General features: G+C 52.0%; 1 protein-coding gene across 1 annotated transcript; it reads left to right on the top strand.

The window, feature by feature from the left end:
• Nucleotides 1–3,714: 3,714 nt before the first annotated feature.
• Nucleotides 3,715–5,400, top strand: LOC100840443. The gene has a single exon (XM_024460518.1). The coding sequence runs from the start codon at nucleotides 4,195–4,197 to the stop codon at nucleotides 5,071–5,073; it is 879 nt and encodes a 292-aa protein (XP_024316286.1). The 5' UTR covers nucleotides 3,715–4,194; the 3' UTR covers nucleotides 5,074–5,400.
• The last annotated feature ends 12,646 nt before the right edge of the window (nucleotides 5,401–18,046 follow it).

Raw genomic sequence — 18,046 nt, 5'->3', positions numbered from 1 at the left:
TTGATAATTAAGTTGGTTGATGATGTTTTCGACAACATGGGGCCACCAATCAGATGCCACGCTATCTTCCCCAACCTGTTTTCGGTTCCCGTTTTCGACGCCACGGGACTGAGCTGGTTGGTTGACGAAATTCGCTCAAGAAAAACACGTGACAAGCTAGCTGTGGACGAAGTAACTTTTTTTAGTTTCTTCCTAAATGTTATTTTATGAAAGAGGGCACCCTCCGCTTTAATTAAGGAACCGCGGAAAATTATGCTACTGTACCACCACAAATCGACCTACCTGCATGAACTCCAGAAAATAACTGAGATTCAGCAGCCACGCAGGGGCGATCAGGAAATCTTAACTGAATCCTGATCTAACCCTAGGACTAATTCCTCAAAAAAAAAAAACTAGGACTAGCGCCAAGATCGTGCAAAGCAGCCTGCCGTTCCACTTTGAAGCGTGCTAGCTGGGCCAACACCCAACAGAAAAGACACGCTCCGGGAAAGCTCGCACGCAATACGACGACGACGAACTGAGCCTGCCCTGCTGCACGCGTTGTCGTCTCGAGTTTGAACCCGGCCGTCGGCCCACAGGCCACAGCCACTCCCATGCTAGCCCCATGCTGCTACTGCTCCTACCTGTACCAGTATCACCGGATGAGCCCAGTGGACGGTATGCAAACTACTGGGCCGAAAGACGGCGGCACGGAAATCAAAGCGCACCTTTCCATACGCGTATCTACCCCTTGGCTCCTTGCTACTACTCGTACGCTACTAGTAATAGTACTAGGTGTTTCCAAACTCTCATGCTTTTGTTTGTGCATGGCTCTGCTTTTGTCGTTGCCGTTTCCATCTCTCGTCGCCGTTGCTTTATGCTTTTCATATTCTTTGTTTTTTGGGCTAGCTCTTCTTTTAACATTTGGATATTCCCTATCCCATCTGCTGCCCTCTACCGCTTGCCCCCCTTCTGATCCCTCTCCTCTTTCGCGCTGCCAAAAATGCAAAAGCTGGTGCCTTTCTCGTTGGCCTTTTGCGACCTGCTCAAGACCTTACCGACCGGCTATGTGTGCTTCGTGCACTGCTGGTGGAGCTGCCAACTTTTCTCTTGTTTTACTTTCACCGCCCCATCCTTTGCATGCTTGATCGATGTCCAACGTGAAAAGAATTCCCCGTTTACCGGTGGTGGATGTGGATGTCTGCTCTTACGATGACACTGATGTATACCAAATACATGTAGGTGCTGACCTTATCGATCAAATAGTATAGCTATACGACTACTGGTAGTGGTAGAGGTAGAGCTAGCTAGTGCAGTCCTCTCTTGGGCGCCAAGCAAAAGCAGAGACTGCACACTAGTAGTATATGGGTGTAGAGGTCGAACCATGGCTGGCAATATGCAATTGCTGCGTCGGTCGACGGTCTGTGAGTTGGCCGGTCGGTTAGGTGCAACCGCAACGAAGAACCCTGAATTCCCGACCCACTCTTGATTGATTAATCGGGAGGAATTGATTTGGGGGCTTGGATTGAAAAAGTGGCCGCCGGCCGTGACATACCAAAATCTGACTTGCCCATCGATCAGTCATTTACTATTTCTCATAGACAAGCTAGATCTTGGGCAAGCCTTATTACGGAGTACTAATCAAGGCTTTTTTAAACTCTCGGATAAGTCTGAAGTGTGGTCGACCGGATCGATGTCGAAGCGCAATGATAATTCGTCGAGATCTTTGGGGAAATGAGGAGGAGATCGATGGATCAGAGTTGCTTGTTTGAGCGTGCTGCGTGCATATATTCAGCAGCCTCGTTGGACGCCATCATGATCACACGAGTGAGATAGCTAGCTCGATTGCACGCTATCATTCATGGCCGTGGATCGAGGCGGCCGAGGTTAGATCTCCGGATGGCATGCATGGCGCCGTAAGTCTTCTCTGCAGATTTCACGTGTCAGAACTAATTAACTACACTTACGCTTATTTAAGAAAGTAACTGAAGCGAGATAGATTGTCGTGCATATTAGTATACGGAGTAGTGTTGCCGTGTACATATATAGGCTGTCGTCGGTTCAGATATTCCTGGCTCTTGTCTCTCTTCCTGTGAAAGGGAAGTTAGCCGAGACTTTCACGCTAGCTATCACAGACATGTACATGCAACCGCCGTTTCTCTATCAACTAATTATACTGAGTACTGGGATTAATTATTCGGAGGGTTTTGATTACATATATATTAGTACTACATTGCCCCAGCCCTATGTGCTGGACTTTTTTTCCTGTTCTTGTTAACCTTTATGTTTGTTTGCTGTCTGACTTGGCGTGCGTTCTTGTTAGCCACCAGGCAGCAAGTATGTGTGAACTCTGTGGGCGAACTCGGGTGTATCCCGTTATCTTTTTGCAGTGCCGTCTTTAGGAATTCGAGGTCCTGGTGCGAAACGTAAGACGTGCATGACCCTAAAATCAGTGCAAAATGTAAGACGTCACCCTAAAATTGATGTGAAACGTAAGATGTTGCAGAATCAATGTACTTCCGCTGAACATCAGGAATGAGAGAAGTATCTGCACCGTAAGGGCTTCTGATAACTTTTTTTTAGGGAAAAAGATCGATCGAGATCATTGATTGGATGGGAACTCACGACGTTTGGCCTCTTTCCTCTCCTTCTTGTCACGGGCTTCTCACCTTTCCGTTTAATAGGCCTAGATATGCTGCTAATTAAAATAGCTGATTAACACTAAGTTTAGATTTGGAGGCCCTCAACAACTGCACACCTCGCACCTGCCAGTATACGGCCCTGTCTTTCTGACAGTGGAATCCGATCGAAAATATCGTTTTAAAAAAACCCTTATCAGATAAATTAAACAAGTGGCTTTGCTTGCAGTTGTCGAACGAAGCGGTGAGGAAGGGGATGTCGCAACTAGCCGAATGCTTTGTGTAGGTAGCGGGCCGGTCAATAAGAAATTAACCAGTTCGAGGAGAGGGATCAATTAATCGATCGGTTGATGTGAGTATCTGACGAATCCTTTTTGTTTGATGCCGTTAACGAAATCCGAGGCGCTTAATTAACAATCAGGATGCCAGGATACTGTCCGTCTCTCGTAGTCTCGTAGACCAACAGAACACCGTCGACACGTGCTAACCTCCAAACCATTTTCTTGCTGCATTAACTCCTAACATTCAGTTCAGCTTGCGATCTTTGTCTAATGTGTCTGCCGTTAGGCCCGTAACTGCCGAGGAAAACCCGTAGAAAGCACGTTTTTAAAAAAAAATCTTTGGACGCGTGTAAAGACCGTTCATCGGTAGCATATCACCTTAGTGCCATTCGGTTTCAAGTTTGTTGCCCTTCTTCTTTTTCGCTTTTCGTTTCTCACTTTGATTCTTTTATGAGTTGCAAACGAAAGTGACCAGGGGCAAATAGAGGAACGGAGAGAAGAGAGGGCTGGCTGGGCCGGGGCAGCAAAAATTGACAAAAAGGCAAGCTTCTTTCGTGGATGCCCCAGACACCAGCGCCGCAAATGTAGCGACCAGCGCCGGCGCGTGCCACGGAGCAGCTGCGATACAGAGCTGGAGTCCCACGACCAGATAGTAAAGCGGGCACCACCAGTCCACCACCACCACCGGCCGTGCTACACACACAGCTCCTCCACGGAAAGGAGAAAAGAAAAACAAAGGCAAGGCATCCGAAATCCGAAGACAAATGATGGCCACAGCTTCTCTCGGCTGGGCGGGACCGGTCTCCCATTCGCCCGAATCATGAGCTCCAATTCGAAAACTTAAATAAAACAAGATCAAATCGAGCACCGAGCACAGCTGAAAAGACCAGCTCAAAGCGCAGTACTACTGCTAGTACTACTGCCAGCAGTACTTGGCCGTCATCTCCTTGCACCAACAACATTGGCACACCCACTCACTGGCCAAATGGCCCCACGGAGTATGTGCCACATGTCATTAGTGGTGAAGGAGGGAAAAGCCAGCGGCGTGATGTCAGTGGCACAGCGGCGTACAGGTCACAGTGGTGGCGAATAAACCCGCCCCACCATAATAACGCCCGGAGCCAAACCAAGCCAAAGACAGCCGCGGCCATCTTCCATCCACCCGAGCGAGCCCAACCACAGCCTCAAGGCGTGAAGAAGGGCAGAGCGCCGGCGTGAAGGCGGACTGGACTAGGCATCCGGCAAGCGCAGCTCTCTGCCCTGCTCTTGGGAGCTCGCGTGCGTTTGCCGTGTCAATGGCGACGGCGTGGGTGCGGTCCCTGAGCTGCAGGTCGTACGGCGTTGCGGACGCCGCGGTCGCGCCGTCCCCGAGCAGGAAGAGCCACACGCTCCTCCCCGCAGTCTCGTGCGCCACCGCGGCAGAGGTGAGGGACACGGTGGCGTCCGCGCGGCGCGCCAGGACGCAGCTCAAGCCGCGGCGGGAGAGGCGGACGAGAGCCGAGCAGCTGGAGACAACGATGATTCCGTCGAAAAAGAAGCCGAAGAAGCAGATCCCGGCTGCCGCGTTGTTCATGCCGTCACCCGTGCCTGTGGCTAGCTCGGCGTTCCTGACGATGGCGGAGCTGCCGGGTGGCCACTCGTCGCGGCGGGTGGTGGAGCTGATCTTCTCGTCCGGGTGGTCCGCCGCGGACGCGCCGCCGGAGGTGGAGGCGATGTTCCGGGTGCACGGCGCGGCGAGGGCAGTGGCGCGGTTCGAGGAGGCCAGGGCGGCCGCCCGCGCGCACGGCGCGGCGGCGCGCTGCGGCGCCGACGGCAACGAGATGATGCGCTTCCAGTGCCGGCCCGCCGCGGGCGCCGGCTCGGGAGGCGTCTTCGGCGCCGGCGTGGCCACCTGCCGCCTCGGCCCGGCCGGCTCCGCGGTCCGCACCTTCGCCTGCAGCGGCGCCGCCCACGCCCACGCGAGCGCCGCGTCCTCGCCGTCGCCGGCCTCGCGCCGAAGGGCGATGCTGGTGTGCCGCGTCATCGCGGGGCGCGTCCGCACTGCGCACGACGACGGAGACCATCATCATCATCACCAGTCGCAGTACGACTCCGTCGACATGGGCGGCGGCGAGCTCGTCGTCCTCGACAGCCGCGCCGTGCTGCCCTGCTTCCTCATCATCTACAAGGTCTAGCCCGCGCCGCGCGCCGCGAGCGCAGCCATTAACCACCGTCAGCTCTACTCCACTCGTACTTAACCGCTCGCTAATCACCGTCTCCTCATCTTTTTGTCTCTTCTCTAACATCCCGTACGATTAACAGAGAAGATCGCGCGCTTGTGTAAAAGATCGCTCCTTTTTCTCTTGGTCTTGAACCGTGAAATGGTATAGAAACGTTTTTGCTCCTCTTAATTGTTATTTCCCCTCCCGTCGATTCAAACATCTCTTCTCTCCCTCTAATCCTCCATCCATGTATGTACTACGTACCAGCTCTGCTCTGAAATTTCATCTTTAGTTGCAACTTTTCCTCTTTTCTCCAGCGAGCTCAGAGATTTGTCGCCGCAGGTTTAAAGATTTCTTGTCGTCGATCGTGGCAGAGCTTGCTCTCGTGTGAGCTTGCCCTTTCCGTCATGACCAGTCAGAATTGGCTTGTCGCTGCCTGCTTGAGATGATTAGCGGCTTAGGTTTCAGTGAGAGATTTGGCAGGGTACGTAGGAGTAGGACATAAAAGGAAGTTGGCAACATCTCCAGATACCAAACGCAAAGTTTCCGGGCTCGTGGTCTCGTTTGTCTGAGGAAAAAAAGTGTACCTGTGGTTGGTTGGGTTGGATGCTAGCTTCTTGGTCCCTTGCCGCTTGTACGTATCCATCCATCGCGATCTTAGCCAAATTGCCATACGCAGCTAGGCTTGCAAGTTGGTTGCTCTCTCGTTGTCCTACAGTAATACTGACAGTTCTGCAGGACGCGTAGTAGTAGTATTACTCACGTGTATATGTAATGTTGCATTCTTTTGTGCAGTATACAATATTTCAGTGACATTTTCGTTGCATACGAAGACCAAATAGCTCGTTTGTTATGGCAACTAGCAAGCAGCAGACTAGTCGATATTATTTGTTCGAGAAATATTGCTACGGAGTATTAGGTTCTCTGGATGAATCAAATTGCACATGATCTTTAGGTTGCGACGTGGTTCTCGTCTCTGTTCGGGCATGATCTCGTTTCTCGTCCATTTTATTCATGCTACTACCAGGTGCCTGTATAGTTATCCGATGGCTGACATGTAGCTCCAGCAAAATAGTAACATGTCCCCGCAAGATTTTCACTCCTGGATCTTGCATCATTATGCACGGCCGGCCGGCCGGTAGCAGGGATCAGGGTGCATGCGTGTAAGATATCGGCATGTTAAGGTGTCTCTTGTTGAGGCATAATCCAGCTCACTGCAGCCAACACTCAGCCCCATGTCTGAACTCTCGCCGGACCACTCACTCTCTGTGTCACGATGAATCATTTGGGCAGACAGAGCATAGTTGGATAGGATCGTATATGTAGGGGCATGTTCTTATGGTAAAACAGTTGGAGCTTAATTATGCCAATGTTAACTGCATGCCACTCCTAGCACTAGCAATACACTACCAGTAGCTACAGCTTTTAATGATCGAGAGGATGTGTAGCTACTCCATGCTGCACCAGTGCACCCCCTGAACCAAACGGAGCTGGATAGTCACCAGCTGCAGATCACGGCCATACATGTGGTCAAGTAGCAGTCTGAAGACCAGTAAGTGATACTCAATCCATGGATCGATATCCCTGGAGCCCGCAACAGTAAACCACTGGCCAGTACTCATGCTAGCTCTGCTCTTGTTATTTACGCTTCACTGCTGCATGTGCTAGTACTGCCGCGACAAGCTGCAGCAGACTTCTGTGTATATCTCTGCACAGGTATAATTAGGCATAACTTAGACTTTGTTCCAGTCTTCCAGCAGAGACGACGATCCAGCACACTGTGGTCTGTGGGTACTGAGTATACTCGCGAGTACTCTCTCCATTCTAAATTGTTGTCGAAATATCACGTGTATCTAAACGTTTTTTAAAAATAGGTACATCCATATTTGGACAAATTTGAGTCAAAAATTTAGAATCAGAGTGAGTAAGTACGAGAGTCAAGAATCTATAGTTTGACCTAATGGCAGACTGCTATTACTAAGTTGCTGGGAGCTGGAGTAGCTAGATACAGCCCTGAGTTCAATTCTGACGATGTGATGATCTTTATATTCGTATATGCAGTGCTGAGGATTTTGCTTGATTCTGTGACGGGACGGTAGTAAATGTAAATGTTGTGCAACAGTGATGCGCGCAGCTGCACTAGCTGACCTTCCCACCGGCCATGCAACTGCATTGCCCTTCCTTTATTGCTTACTATAGCGCCCCAGCCAGTTCCAGTCAGTCATCATGGTGAGATCCTATGTATCGTCGATCTTAACAGTTTTTTTTTTTCTAGAATACATCCTTGCAGTGTATCATTTCATTAAAGAAAGAGTTGCTGGGATGCAGCTACAAACCCCAACTAGGGGGATACAAATAATTCAACCGTTATCTCTCCACTCACGTGGCAACCTAGCAAAGGCCTGGTTCTTAAAGGGCCCGGCCCTACTCCAGTTTTCCGCCTCTACCAATTTCTCTCAACAACTCCAAATGATTGACCCGGGCATGGTCAAAGACAACCCTGTTCCGATGCTTCCAAACCGACCAAAATACCAAGGTCGAGGTCGTCGCGAAGTCCATCCGGTCCTTACCAACCAGCGGGATAGAAGCCCACCAGTCAATAATCGTAGCGTTGCCATCGGGCATCCACTCCTCCTTGCCCCAAAACGACAGGAGCATCCACCAAATCAGACGCGTGACCGAACAACCCAACAAGAGATGGGAGATGTGCTCTTGTTCCTGATCACAAAGAGGACATCTAGCCGGATGCTCAAGACCCCGACGAGCCAGTCTATCCGCCGACCAACAACGCTCCCTACAGGCCAGCCAGAGGAAAAATTTGCACCTGCTGGGAGGCTTGGAGCTCCAGACTAGATCCAAGCCGGCAAAGTCCACTCTCCCCTCAAAGAAGGCCAAGTAGGCCGACTTGGCTAAGAATTGGCCAGTGGACGTCCAATTCTAGCGAAAGGCGTCAACGCCGGACCCCAGCTCAACATCGGCAATCCTATCCCAAAGGAGGAGAAATTGCCGGATGCCTTCCTCGCACAAGTTGGGGTTAATCGACGCCGTCCACGAGTTGCCAAGGCAGCCTGCCGCCACTGAGAGGGAAGCAACATTGCCCGGAATAAGGGCGGGGGCCAGATCCTTCGGCCGCTCACCATCCAACCATGGGTCCAGCCAGACGCTCGTGTCGCGGCCATCGCCAAGGGCAACCGAGGTGGTTGCCTCGAATAGAGCCATCGGGCCTGTAGGGACCGAAAACCCCAGGCCATGCCACGGTCGCCAAGGCTCTGTTCTCTCAAGCCAACACCAGCGCGCACGCAACGCCACGTTGAGGAGGCGGAGATTGGGAATGCCGAGACCCCCGACCTGCTTAGGCACGCAGATTGTCTCCCACGCAACCAGGCAGTGACCTCCGCGAGCCTCTCTCCTCCCCTTCCAAAGAAAGCCACGACAAATCTTGTCAATGGCGCCAATGGAACTCATGGGAATATCGAGAGAAAGCATGGAGTAGATAGGCATGGCGCAGAGCGTTGATTTGACGAAAGTAAGGCGGCCCCCACTAGACAGCATCGGCGTGGCCCAAGACTGCAACCGGGACACAACCTTGTCCACCAATGGCTCGAACTAGGCCGCAGAAAGCTTCCGGATACCCAAAGGCAAGCCCAGGTAAGTGCATGGGAACGGAGCGATTGGGCATTGAAGTTAACCGGCAACTAAGCTCCGCTGGGCCTCCCAGCAACGAATGAGATGGGCCGCGCTCTTCGAAATGTTCGCCCTGAGACCCGACGCGAGACCGAAATCCGCAAGGAGGGCAGAACAGGAGCAGAGCTCCCATGTGTTAGGTCGCAGGAAGACCACCACATCATCAGCGAAGATCGAAGTGCGACGTCGCAGGCCACAGTCTGCACGGATGCCAAACTCTGAGGCCCGGATCAACAATTGTTCAACACATCCATCGCCAAGACGAACAACATGGGAGAGAGTGGGTCTCCCTGCCGAAGGCCATGGCGATGGACAATTTCCTCCCCGGGGATGCCATTCATGAGAACCCTGGTAGAAGCCATCCGAAGGAGACCGCAAATCCACGACAACCAACGAGAACCAAAGCCCATCCAGGAGAGGACATCCAGGACGAAGGACCAGCGGACGGAGTCGAACGCCTTCGTGATAACCGAAGCTCTCCGCGCCACATGCAGTAACTTCGCAGAACCCTGGACGAGAGCGAAGTTATCATGAAGGCAACGGCCACGGATGAAGGCGCTTTGATTAGATCCAATCAACTCCGGCAATCTGGGGGCTAAGCGGCACGCCAACACCTTAGCCATGAGTTTAGCGAAACTATGGATAAGACTACTGGGATGAAAGTTCCTAAGCTCCCTTGCGTCAGGCCTCTTAGGCAACAAGGAAATGAAAGCCCGATTGACCTCAACGAGACCACGAGAATCCTGTCGAGACAACGAATGGAAGCAATCCATGATATCCGTCTTGATCACCGGCCAACAAACGGCATAGAATCTGCCGGTGAAGCCGTCCGACCCCGGGCACTTGTCCATGGGCAGCTCCCGGAAGACCTTCCACACCTCCTCCTCTGAGAACTCACCCTCAAGCCCGGAAAGATCATGTCTTTCCACCCCAAGGAACTCAAGGTTGAGAGCAAAGGGTCGTTCGACAGAATTGACTAGGAGGTTAGTGAAGAACTCGTCCGCCGCAGCCGACATGGGGTCATGGTCGGTGATCAGGGCCCGTCCACCAGGAGTTGGGAGACGAAGTTCTTACGCCTTCGGTGACTCGCGTGAAGGTGAAAGAACCTAGTATTCGCATCCCCCTCCTTCAACCGCAGGAGTCCAGAGCGTTGTCGGGCGATGGATCGCTCCAACGAGGAGAGACCAAGGAACTTCAACTTCAACTTGGCGCGGAGGGTGCGTTCATCCGATGAGAGAGCGCGGGACTCCATGGCCACATCCAGTCTCAAAATCACCTCCGAGGCAACAAGCAGCTGGATCTTAATGTCACCGATAAGTTTGTCACTCCAGCTGCGCAACCGCTTCGCCCACAACCGCAACTTGGCCGCCACCCGTCTGAAGGGGTTAATGATCAACGGCAATGAATTCCAAGCATTGAACACCACCTCAATGAAACTTGGGGCCTTCACCCAATGAGCCTCGAAGTGGAAACGGCGACCAAAACAAATGTCAGCATCAAGCTCAAGAAGGAGCGGAGCGTGATCCGAAGTGGTCGTAGAGATGGCTGAAAGGAACGCGTTAGGCCGCGGCATCTCCCAGTCAATCGAAACAAACACCCGATCTAATCGCTCCAAGGTGGGGTTCTCCCGCTCGTTCGACCACGTATATCGCCTACCGGCAAGGAAAAGCTCCTTGAGATCCAGGTCCGCGAGGAAGCGCCGAAATCTCCCCATAAGAGCCCGGTGGAGTCGACCATTGCTCTTGCCCTTCGGGTAGAGGATGAGGTTGAAATCCCCCATCAACGCCCACGAACCAACTAGCAGGTCGCGAACCTCCCGTAGCTCCTATAGGAATGCCGGTTTCTCAGCCACCCGGTGGGGACCGTACACCCCAGTAAGCCACCAATCGCCTTCAGACGAGGACACTCTCGCGGACAGAGAATGGTCCGAGAAGTGAGAATTGGAGAGCGAGACAAGGGCCAGCTGCCAACCCAACAAAATGCCACCACGAGTCCCGGACGCCGCAAGATAAAAGAAATCAAAGTTTCGGCCCAAACACTAGGCAACGGTAGCAGCGTCACAAGAACACAATTTAGTCTCCTGGAGACAGACAATCGTCGGATTAACCACAGAAACAACCTGAAACACTGCCGTGCGCTTGGCAAGAGAATTAAGCCCGCGCATGTTCCACACCAAGCATTTGGGGTTCATAGACATGGCAAGAACCACCCAAAGCTCCACCGCCATCGCATGGCTCAGGCCTGGATGGCAGCCGGTGACCCGGGCAGCTCCTCATCCATCAAAGGAGCCGCGCCCTCGTCCCAGCCGAATAGCGATAAGATGGCCGCAATGTGACGTTGAGGAAGGGGTTACTCGAACAACTTCAGGTACGCCTGCAAGGAGGCCTCGTCCACACGCTCACCCTCCCTCGCGATTCCTAGTCGAGAGATGAGGAGTTTCTGTTGTCTCTTGATCGATGAGCCAGGACGGAGCCGACTCGCCAGGCGGGAGCTGCGTCTAGGAGAGCACGCCACCGGACGAGCAACACGCCTCTTGGGCTTGACCGCGGGAGGTGGGAGAATCGCCGGAGGATCGACACACAGGATTGATCGGAAGTTCTGCAGCTCCAAGTCAGGCGATGGCGCCTCAGCCCTAACAGGGGAGAAAGGCTCAGCCTGGGCCGAGAGCGAAGAGATCTCAACCGTGAAGGCACTGGGGGAGAGGCAGCCCAACCCGTCGGCTGAAGAGGAAACACCGGGCCTACGGAGCTCAAAGCCCGGGAGTCCAGTGAGATGAGACCCACCGAAGTCATGGGCCGGCCCGAGGAGGAGGAAGCGGCCTCCGAAAGAAGCCGGAAGCCCACCTCGTCTACGCGTGGCTGATACACCACCAGAGGGGAGTTTGGGCTCCACATGGGACCGGCCATGAGAGAGCAGACGAAAACGACAAAAACAAAGCCTCTAGAACCATAGGGTCCGACCGTTCCTCCAGAATGGGCCCTAGGAGAAGGGACGAAGCCGGGCAAAAGAGCTCCGGTCGTCGCTCCACTTTGCTCGTCAACCGGGCCCCCGCAGCAGGAGAATCCACTTTCTCTTTCGGTTTCGGGGTGGGCCCAGCATCCACATGCAAAGTTTGAATCGACCCCTGGTCGCCCACCGGAGAGACTGTCGACCAAGGGACCACCATCGTTGCTGGCAAAGAAGATGATTTGCAGGACCAAGCCAAGCCCGAACCCCCACCACCGCCGCCACCACGATCACCCCTCGGCACCGGAGGTTCGCCGTCGACCACTCCATGAGCACACTGAAAAGATCGCGAACGCTAGCGACGATCTCGCCGACGGCGACGGCGGCGCCTTGATGGCCCCGCCCCATCACCGTCACCACCCTGGTTGGAACCAGAGTCATCATCGGAGTAATCCGAGTTCTGACCCCGAACCTCCGAACGCAGCAGGTGGATGATAATGGAGTAATCCAGCACCTCCTTGGAGTCAGGGATGATGTCTTCTGGCTTAAGGCACAGCACGGGAGGCAAGGGCTCTGGAATGCCGAGGAGCTTCTCCCTCGCGATCACCGAGGGGTCAGCCGTCCAGGCAATGACGTGTAATCGTCCCAAGTCCTCCCGGAGCGCCGTCGACGTGCCAAGACGCTCCATGCAGCAAGCCGAGCCAAGGATGGCAGCAGCCGTGTCGGCATTCTAAGCATGCGGCGGCACACCCTCCATCTCCAGGTGAACCCGATAACGGAGGGAGCGAAGCCTCGCCTGCAGTTGTCGGTTCCACCGGCCGAATCTCATGGTAAAACCACTACCACCCATCAACCCGGCGGTCAACACCACCTCGCGCGCCACCTCTGAATCCAACACACAGAGGAATTCTGCCGGCCAGAACCGATCGATCGAGACGTGGCCAACCACCGTTGGGCAACAACGGCCGATCACCCCCACAGCCTCCGACACCGAAACGCTCCGCCTTGCGCCGGAGACAGTGACCACGAGACTCCAAGCCAGGGTGTCCTCAACTGCGTCGATCTCCTTGGAGCGCGGGATGACAACGTACTCACAGCGGGGACGCGACTCCGGCTCGCCGAGGATGAGGGCACGCGCCTGCAGAGGTGGCTGTGAAGCCGGGGCCACATGGGTAGGTGTGACGGTCGCCGCCTGCGCGGAGCGCGACACGGCCGCCGCCGGGGCCGGAGCGGCGAGGGCAGCGGCGGGTGGAGGCGCCGCGCGCCTCGCCGAGACCCCAGCCCGAGACGGTGAGCCACCAGAGGGAGGGGAAGCAGAAGAACGTGACGACACCGAACTACGAGGGAGAGAGCAATCCTTCGCATGGTGGCCGGATTGGAAACACCGGCGGCAACATCACTCCTTGGTGCAGACCGCCACGACGTGGTCATCGCTGAGGCAGTTGAAACACTTCCCCGCGAGGTCCGGCGGGATCTCCTTCCGCACCGTCAACGCAGGGAGAACCTGGTCCACCCGACGGCGTCGGCGCGGTCTACGCTTGCCCGCGCGCACCCAACCCCCCTCATCCGGCTCCGATGGCTCAACCCGCGGACCAAGACGGAGAGCCATCTCCACGCGTGCCGGAGGGGGGGCGACAGTTCGCCACAGGAGGAGCCACCACGATGGACGCGAGGCGGTTAGCGGCCGCGGGAGCCACCACCAACGCCGGCGAGCCCACACCACAGGCCACCGCGCTGTAGGAGCGCCCACTGTCGAAAGAACCGCAGCTCAGATCCACACGGTCCGAGGAGCCGCAAGGGGCAGGGCTGCCATCCATCAGGAGAGAGGAGGGGAGGCTGTCGGTCGCCGGGGAGGCGAGGGACAGGAGGGAGTGGCGGCCGGCGCAGAAAGGGGGAGAGCGCCTGGGGAGCACCTTGCGTGCAGACCTGTAAGATTCTCTGGAGTCGATCTTAACAGTGGCGCGTCATTATGTGTGCCAGCATGAGCGGATCAGTGGCCCATGGACGAGTGAGCCCATGAATGGGATTAGACATCGTAAATTTTGCTTGCTGGGATCACTAGTACAAAAGAGGCTATTAGTGTCGGTCAAAAAAAGCTATCAGTGGCGTGTTGCCCGCCCGCCACTGACTTCTGGCCACTAATAGTCATGCTATCAGTGTCGGGTTCAAAACACGCCACTGATGGGTGACCCATCAGTGTCGGTCAAGGCACACCTGCCAGTAACACTTTCTGCTAACAATGGCAGCCAGTGCACACCCGACACTAATGGGCATTTAGGAAATAAACAAAAATATAATTACATATTATTTTTATATAGACAATCGATGCAATTATTTATTCCATATGCAATTCTCAGATCAAATTTAACACATGAGAATCATTACAGCGACACGCACGAATTGGCACAAAAATTACATACAACATCCAGCTTTGTTGAATCTCAAATAAAAAACAAAATCTAATCTAAATTAGGTGTACATGCAGTCCACTTAAGATCTCCCTTGCCTTCTCCAAGTCAAGAACCTACACAGTTGAAGAAGATTGAAATAATCATGAACATAGAAATCACAGAAGATTGAAAATCACAAGCATCAAGAGATTGAAGTAACAGCATGAGAGAGGGAGGGACAGGGGGCTAGCTTGGAAGAACTCGAGCTCCATCATGTCTAACTTCAATAGAAACGGCAGCATCCTTCCACCGTCGCCGTCAGCCAAGGGCGCGGCCCGTGGATCTGGTGGCAGCAAGGTCAGATCCGCCGATTTGGGCCGGATCTAGCAGTTCCGGTAGGAGAGAGAGAGAGAGAGAGAGAGAGAGAGAGAGAGGGGAACAGAGAGACCTCGGGGAGGTTCCGTCTAGTCAACGGCGGGCGGGGCGGGTGGCCCGCGGGGCCGAGGGTGGCGGTTTTCACGGCTGCGGCAGCGGCGCCGGGGAAGGCTGGATCCACCCGCGTCGGGGCCGGGTAAGGCCGGATCTGGCGATGTGGACACCCGCGAAGCTCTCGTCCGCCGCGGGCAGCTTCCCGCACGCCGCCGCTGCCTGCCGATTTGGTTGCCATTGCGTGAGGTAGAGGGAGCTGGGCTCGGGCTGGTAGTTCGCAAGGAGAGGGAGGGGAGAAGTGAGAGAGAAGGCCGGGGGCGGTGGAGGAGGAGGGGAGCTCGGGCGGGTAGTTGCAGAGGAGAGGGAACAGAGGAGGGAGATAGATGGCCAGGTTGGCGGCTGAGGAGGAGGAAGAGAAGTTAGGGTTTGGATATTTGGGGTGCCTCGGTGCGTTTTATATACGCAACCTGGGCTGGGCCTTAGTAGGTACTTTAGCCAAAACCCATTAGTGGCGGGTCTCGCACTAAACCCGACACTGATGGGTTCTAAAATTTTTGTTTCCTTCATTTTTAGCATGATATACAAGTATATTATATATCTAAATAGTCTAAAGTTCTATAATAATGGTCTACTTTGTATTAAAATGGGATAGGTGTAATTTTGAACCATAACAATGGTATTTGCATCACAAAATACTCCATTTTTGTATTTACAAAATAGAAAAATAGTTTTTTAATTAAAAAGATGTAATCATCTTTGGCAATATTGTTTGGGATGGCAAGATGCATCTCCATGCAAAAAATGGATACATTATCATGAACTATGGAATAGAAATGTCCGTGACTTCAGCCATTTGGCTTGAAGGCCATAAACATTCATACTTGATTGTCCATTCTGTGAAGAAATTTTTTGGACTGTTTTCAAAATTCAAGTTTATCATTTTTGCTGGCAACTAGTACCCATAAAAAGACTCCATGCCAAAGAATTCACTTTTTTGACATCTTCGTATTATTTGACTTTTTTCAAGATGGGGGTGGAAATAGTCTGTACATTTTTACATAGCAAGGCGTTGAATATTTCAACATCCTCTATGAATCCTACATAACTTTTACTTGGATACCTTAAAATAATTTTTGGAAAAAAAACCGAACTATCACACACTTGTAGTTCAAATTTGAATTACTTTTGGGAAATAGCTAGAAATCCATTTAAATTGGAAAAAGTCGCTATGAAGCTAGAAAACTCAAAACCTTTGGACACTAGCAATTAAATATGGTCTACTTCGTGTGAAAATTGGATATGTTCCATTTCCAACCATAAAAATTGTAATTGCTTCTCAAAATACACCAATTTTTGCATTTAGAAAATGTAAAATCATTTATTTATAACATAATGTTGTAATATTATTTGGCAATATTGTTTGGAATGGCAAGATCTAACTTCTGCAAAAAAGAATCATATTTTTCTGATTTTTTATGAGTTAGTTATGAATTTTTCAAATTTAAGCGGTTTTCGGGGGAGTCATCAGTGGCGGGTTTTATCTTGACCCGCCACTGATAGGAGGGGCATCACTGGCGGGGTTTTCATGTAAAAACCGCCACTGATGGCGTGGCCATTGCTAGGGGGTCATCAGTGGCGGGTTTTAGAAAAACCGCCACTGATGGTTGATTTTTACCTTTTTCGCGTTCCACGAGGAAGCCATCAGTGGGTGTTTTTTTGGCCCGCCACTGATGGTGGGTTAGCAGTGGCAGGTTTTGGAGACACGCCACTGATAGGGGTCGCATATAGCCTGTTTTGTAGTAGTGGATTCAGCACTGACGCCCCACGGAACTTGAACTGGGCCTTTGATCGGTTTGGTGTCTCGTGACACTGGCTAGCTAGGCGTTAATTTACGATGCTCTGTGCACGGAAGTCTACAACGTCCTCTTGTTCATCAATGGCATGATGATCAGACGACCCACATAGCAAAATTAAATACAAGGACTGATTATCTCTTCTTCTTTTTGCAAGGAGGATCGCCTAATTCTCGTGGCTGTTAAGTGTTACTCACACAGGCAGTTCAATCACCTCAGTCTTGAGAAGAATCGCTTAATTACATGTGCATATAGGCAGTGTGAACCACGAGAGCAAAAAACTGTTGTGTGCCCTAGGATTGGCAAAATGTCGATCATTAATTTAACGGAATTGCTAGGTAACAGTCGCCTGAGAATTTATTTTTCTCCGGTCGACAGCGTGGTCTGTCGGATCCGCGTCATGAGTTGCTGGTATTGTGTGCAGACAGCTTCTATGTAAGTAGGGAAATGACTGACGACGAGCAAGAGCAGGTTGGTTCAGTGGTTTGTATAGGCTGTCTTTCTGCCTAGGTAGTGTGTTCGAGGCCCAGTGACCTTTTCTTTTCTTTTTCTTTTTATTTTTTGTCCCTTTGACTTTCCTTTGTTTGTATTATTCTTTCTACTTTTGAGTCCTTTATTATTTCTTTTTTTTATCTATTTGCTTTTTTATCTCTTGATTTTTTCTTGTTTTCATTACTCATGTGTTTTATATGTTGTAATATAATAAAATCTTTACATGAGCCAGACCATAACCCAACGTGACGACGACCAAGTCAACAAACTCCAAAGATCGGTCAATTTGCCAACAAGGCATAGTCATGCCAACTAGGCGCCGTTCAAAATAGTCAATGAGTCAAGCCCCTCATGTCATGGTCAAAAAGGGAAGAGGAGTTTGAGTAGGGACAAAGAAAGGTGTAGAGACGAGGCTTTTCCCACTTGGTGCACACAAAAGATATGGACCGAGAAGCACTTTTTACTACTTGCTCTAACTTTCCCTCTGCCTTAAGGGTAGCCATGGTCTTTTGTCATGAACCCCTAGGTTATAAATACCCCCATGAAAGCATGTAGCATTCACTCTCAACTTCAATAACATCAAAGGCGAGAGGGCTAGAGCAACCTAAGGAGTCCGCTCTCGAGTGCTTAGGTCGAACCTAGTCTCGACTCGACCTCAGGGACGCACCTTAGGAAGCCTAGTTTCGAGGTTCTGGGTCATCTAGTATGGCCTCGACTCGAAGTAGAGGGATCGGATTAGAGTCTCGAGGGTATCCTAACCTCGCTATTTGGGAAGACGAGTTCGGCCCAAGTCTGAGGCGGTTCCGAGAGATCTCTTCCCATAGGTGACTTGGGAAGACAAGTTCGGCCCAAGCACCTGGCTAACGACCCCCTCGAAGCCTCTCCTAACATAGGACTAAGTCGTACCCGCAGGGTCGAACGAACCTATTAAAAAAAATCGACGTATCAACTTGTCCAAGTGTACGGTGACCGTTGCTATAAGGCCGGCGTACACGTCCTATATACTATTCTCGCATTGTTCCATCGAGCATTGGCACCCCTTACTCTTGTTGTTTTCTAGAACAACAACATTATATACAACTCTAATTTTAAAAATGCATTTTTATTTCATTTTTCCTCTTTTGCTTTTTTTTCCGTTCACTTCCTTTCTTT

Source organism: Brachypodium distachyon, chromosome 3, assembly GCF_000005505.3.
Source record: "Brachypodium distachyon strain Bd21 chromosome 3, Brachypodium_distachyon_v3.0, whole genome shotgun sequence".
Taxonomy (NCBI): domain Eukaryota; kingdom Viridiplantae; phylum Streptophyta; class Magnoliopsida; order Poales; family Poaceae; genus Brachypodium; species Brachypodium distachyon.
This window is presented reverse-complemented; position numbering and strand designations above follow the sequence as displayed.

What these genes read in the sequence shown, in the direction of transcription:
- LOC100840443 (XM_024460518.1), top strand. Translation starts at nt 4,195, where the DNA reads ATGGCGACGGCGTGGGTGCGGTCCCTGAGCTGCAGGTCGTACGGCGTT.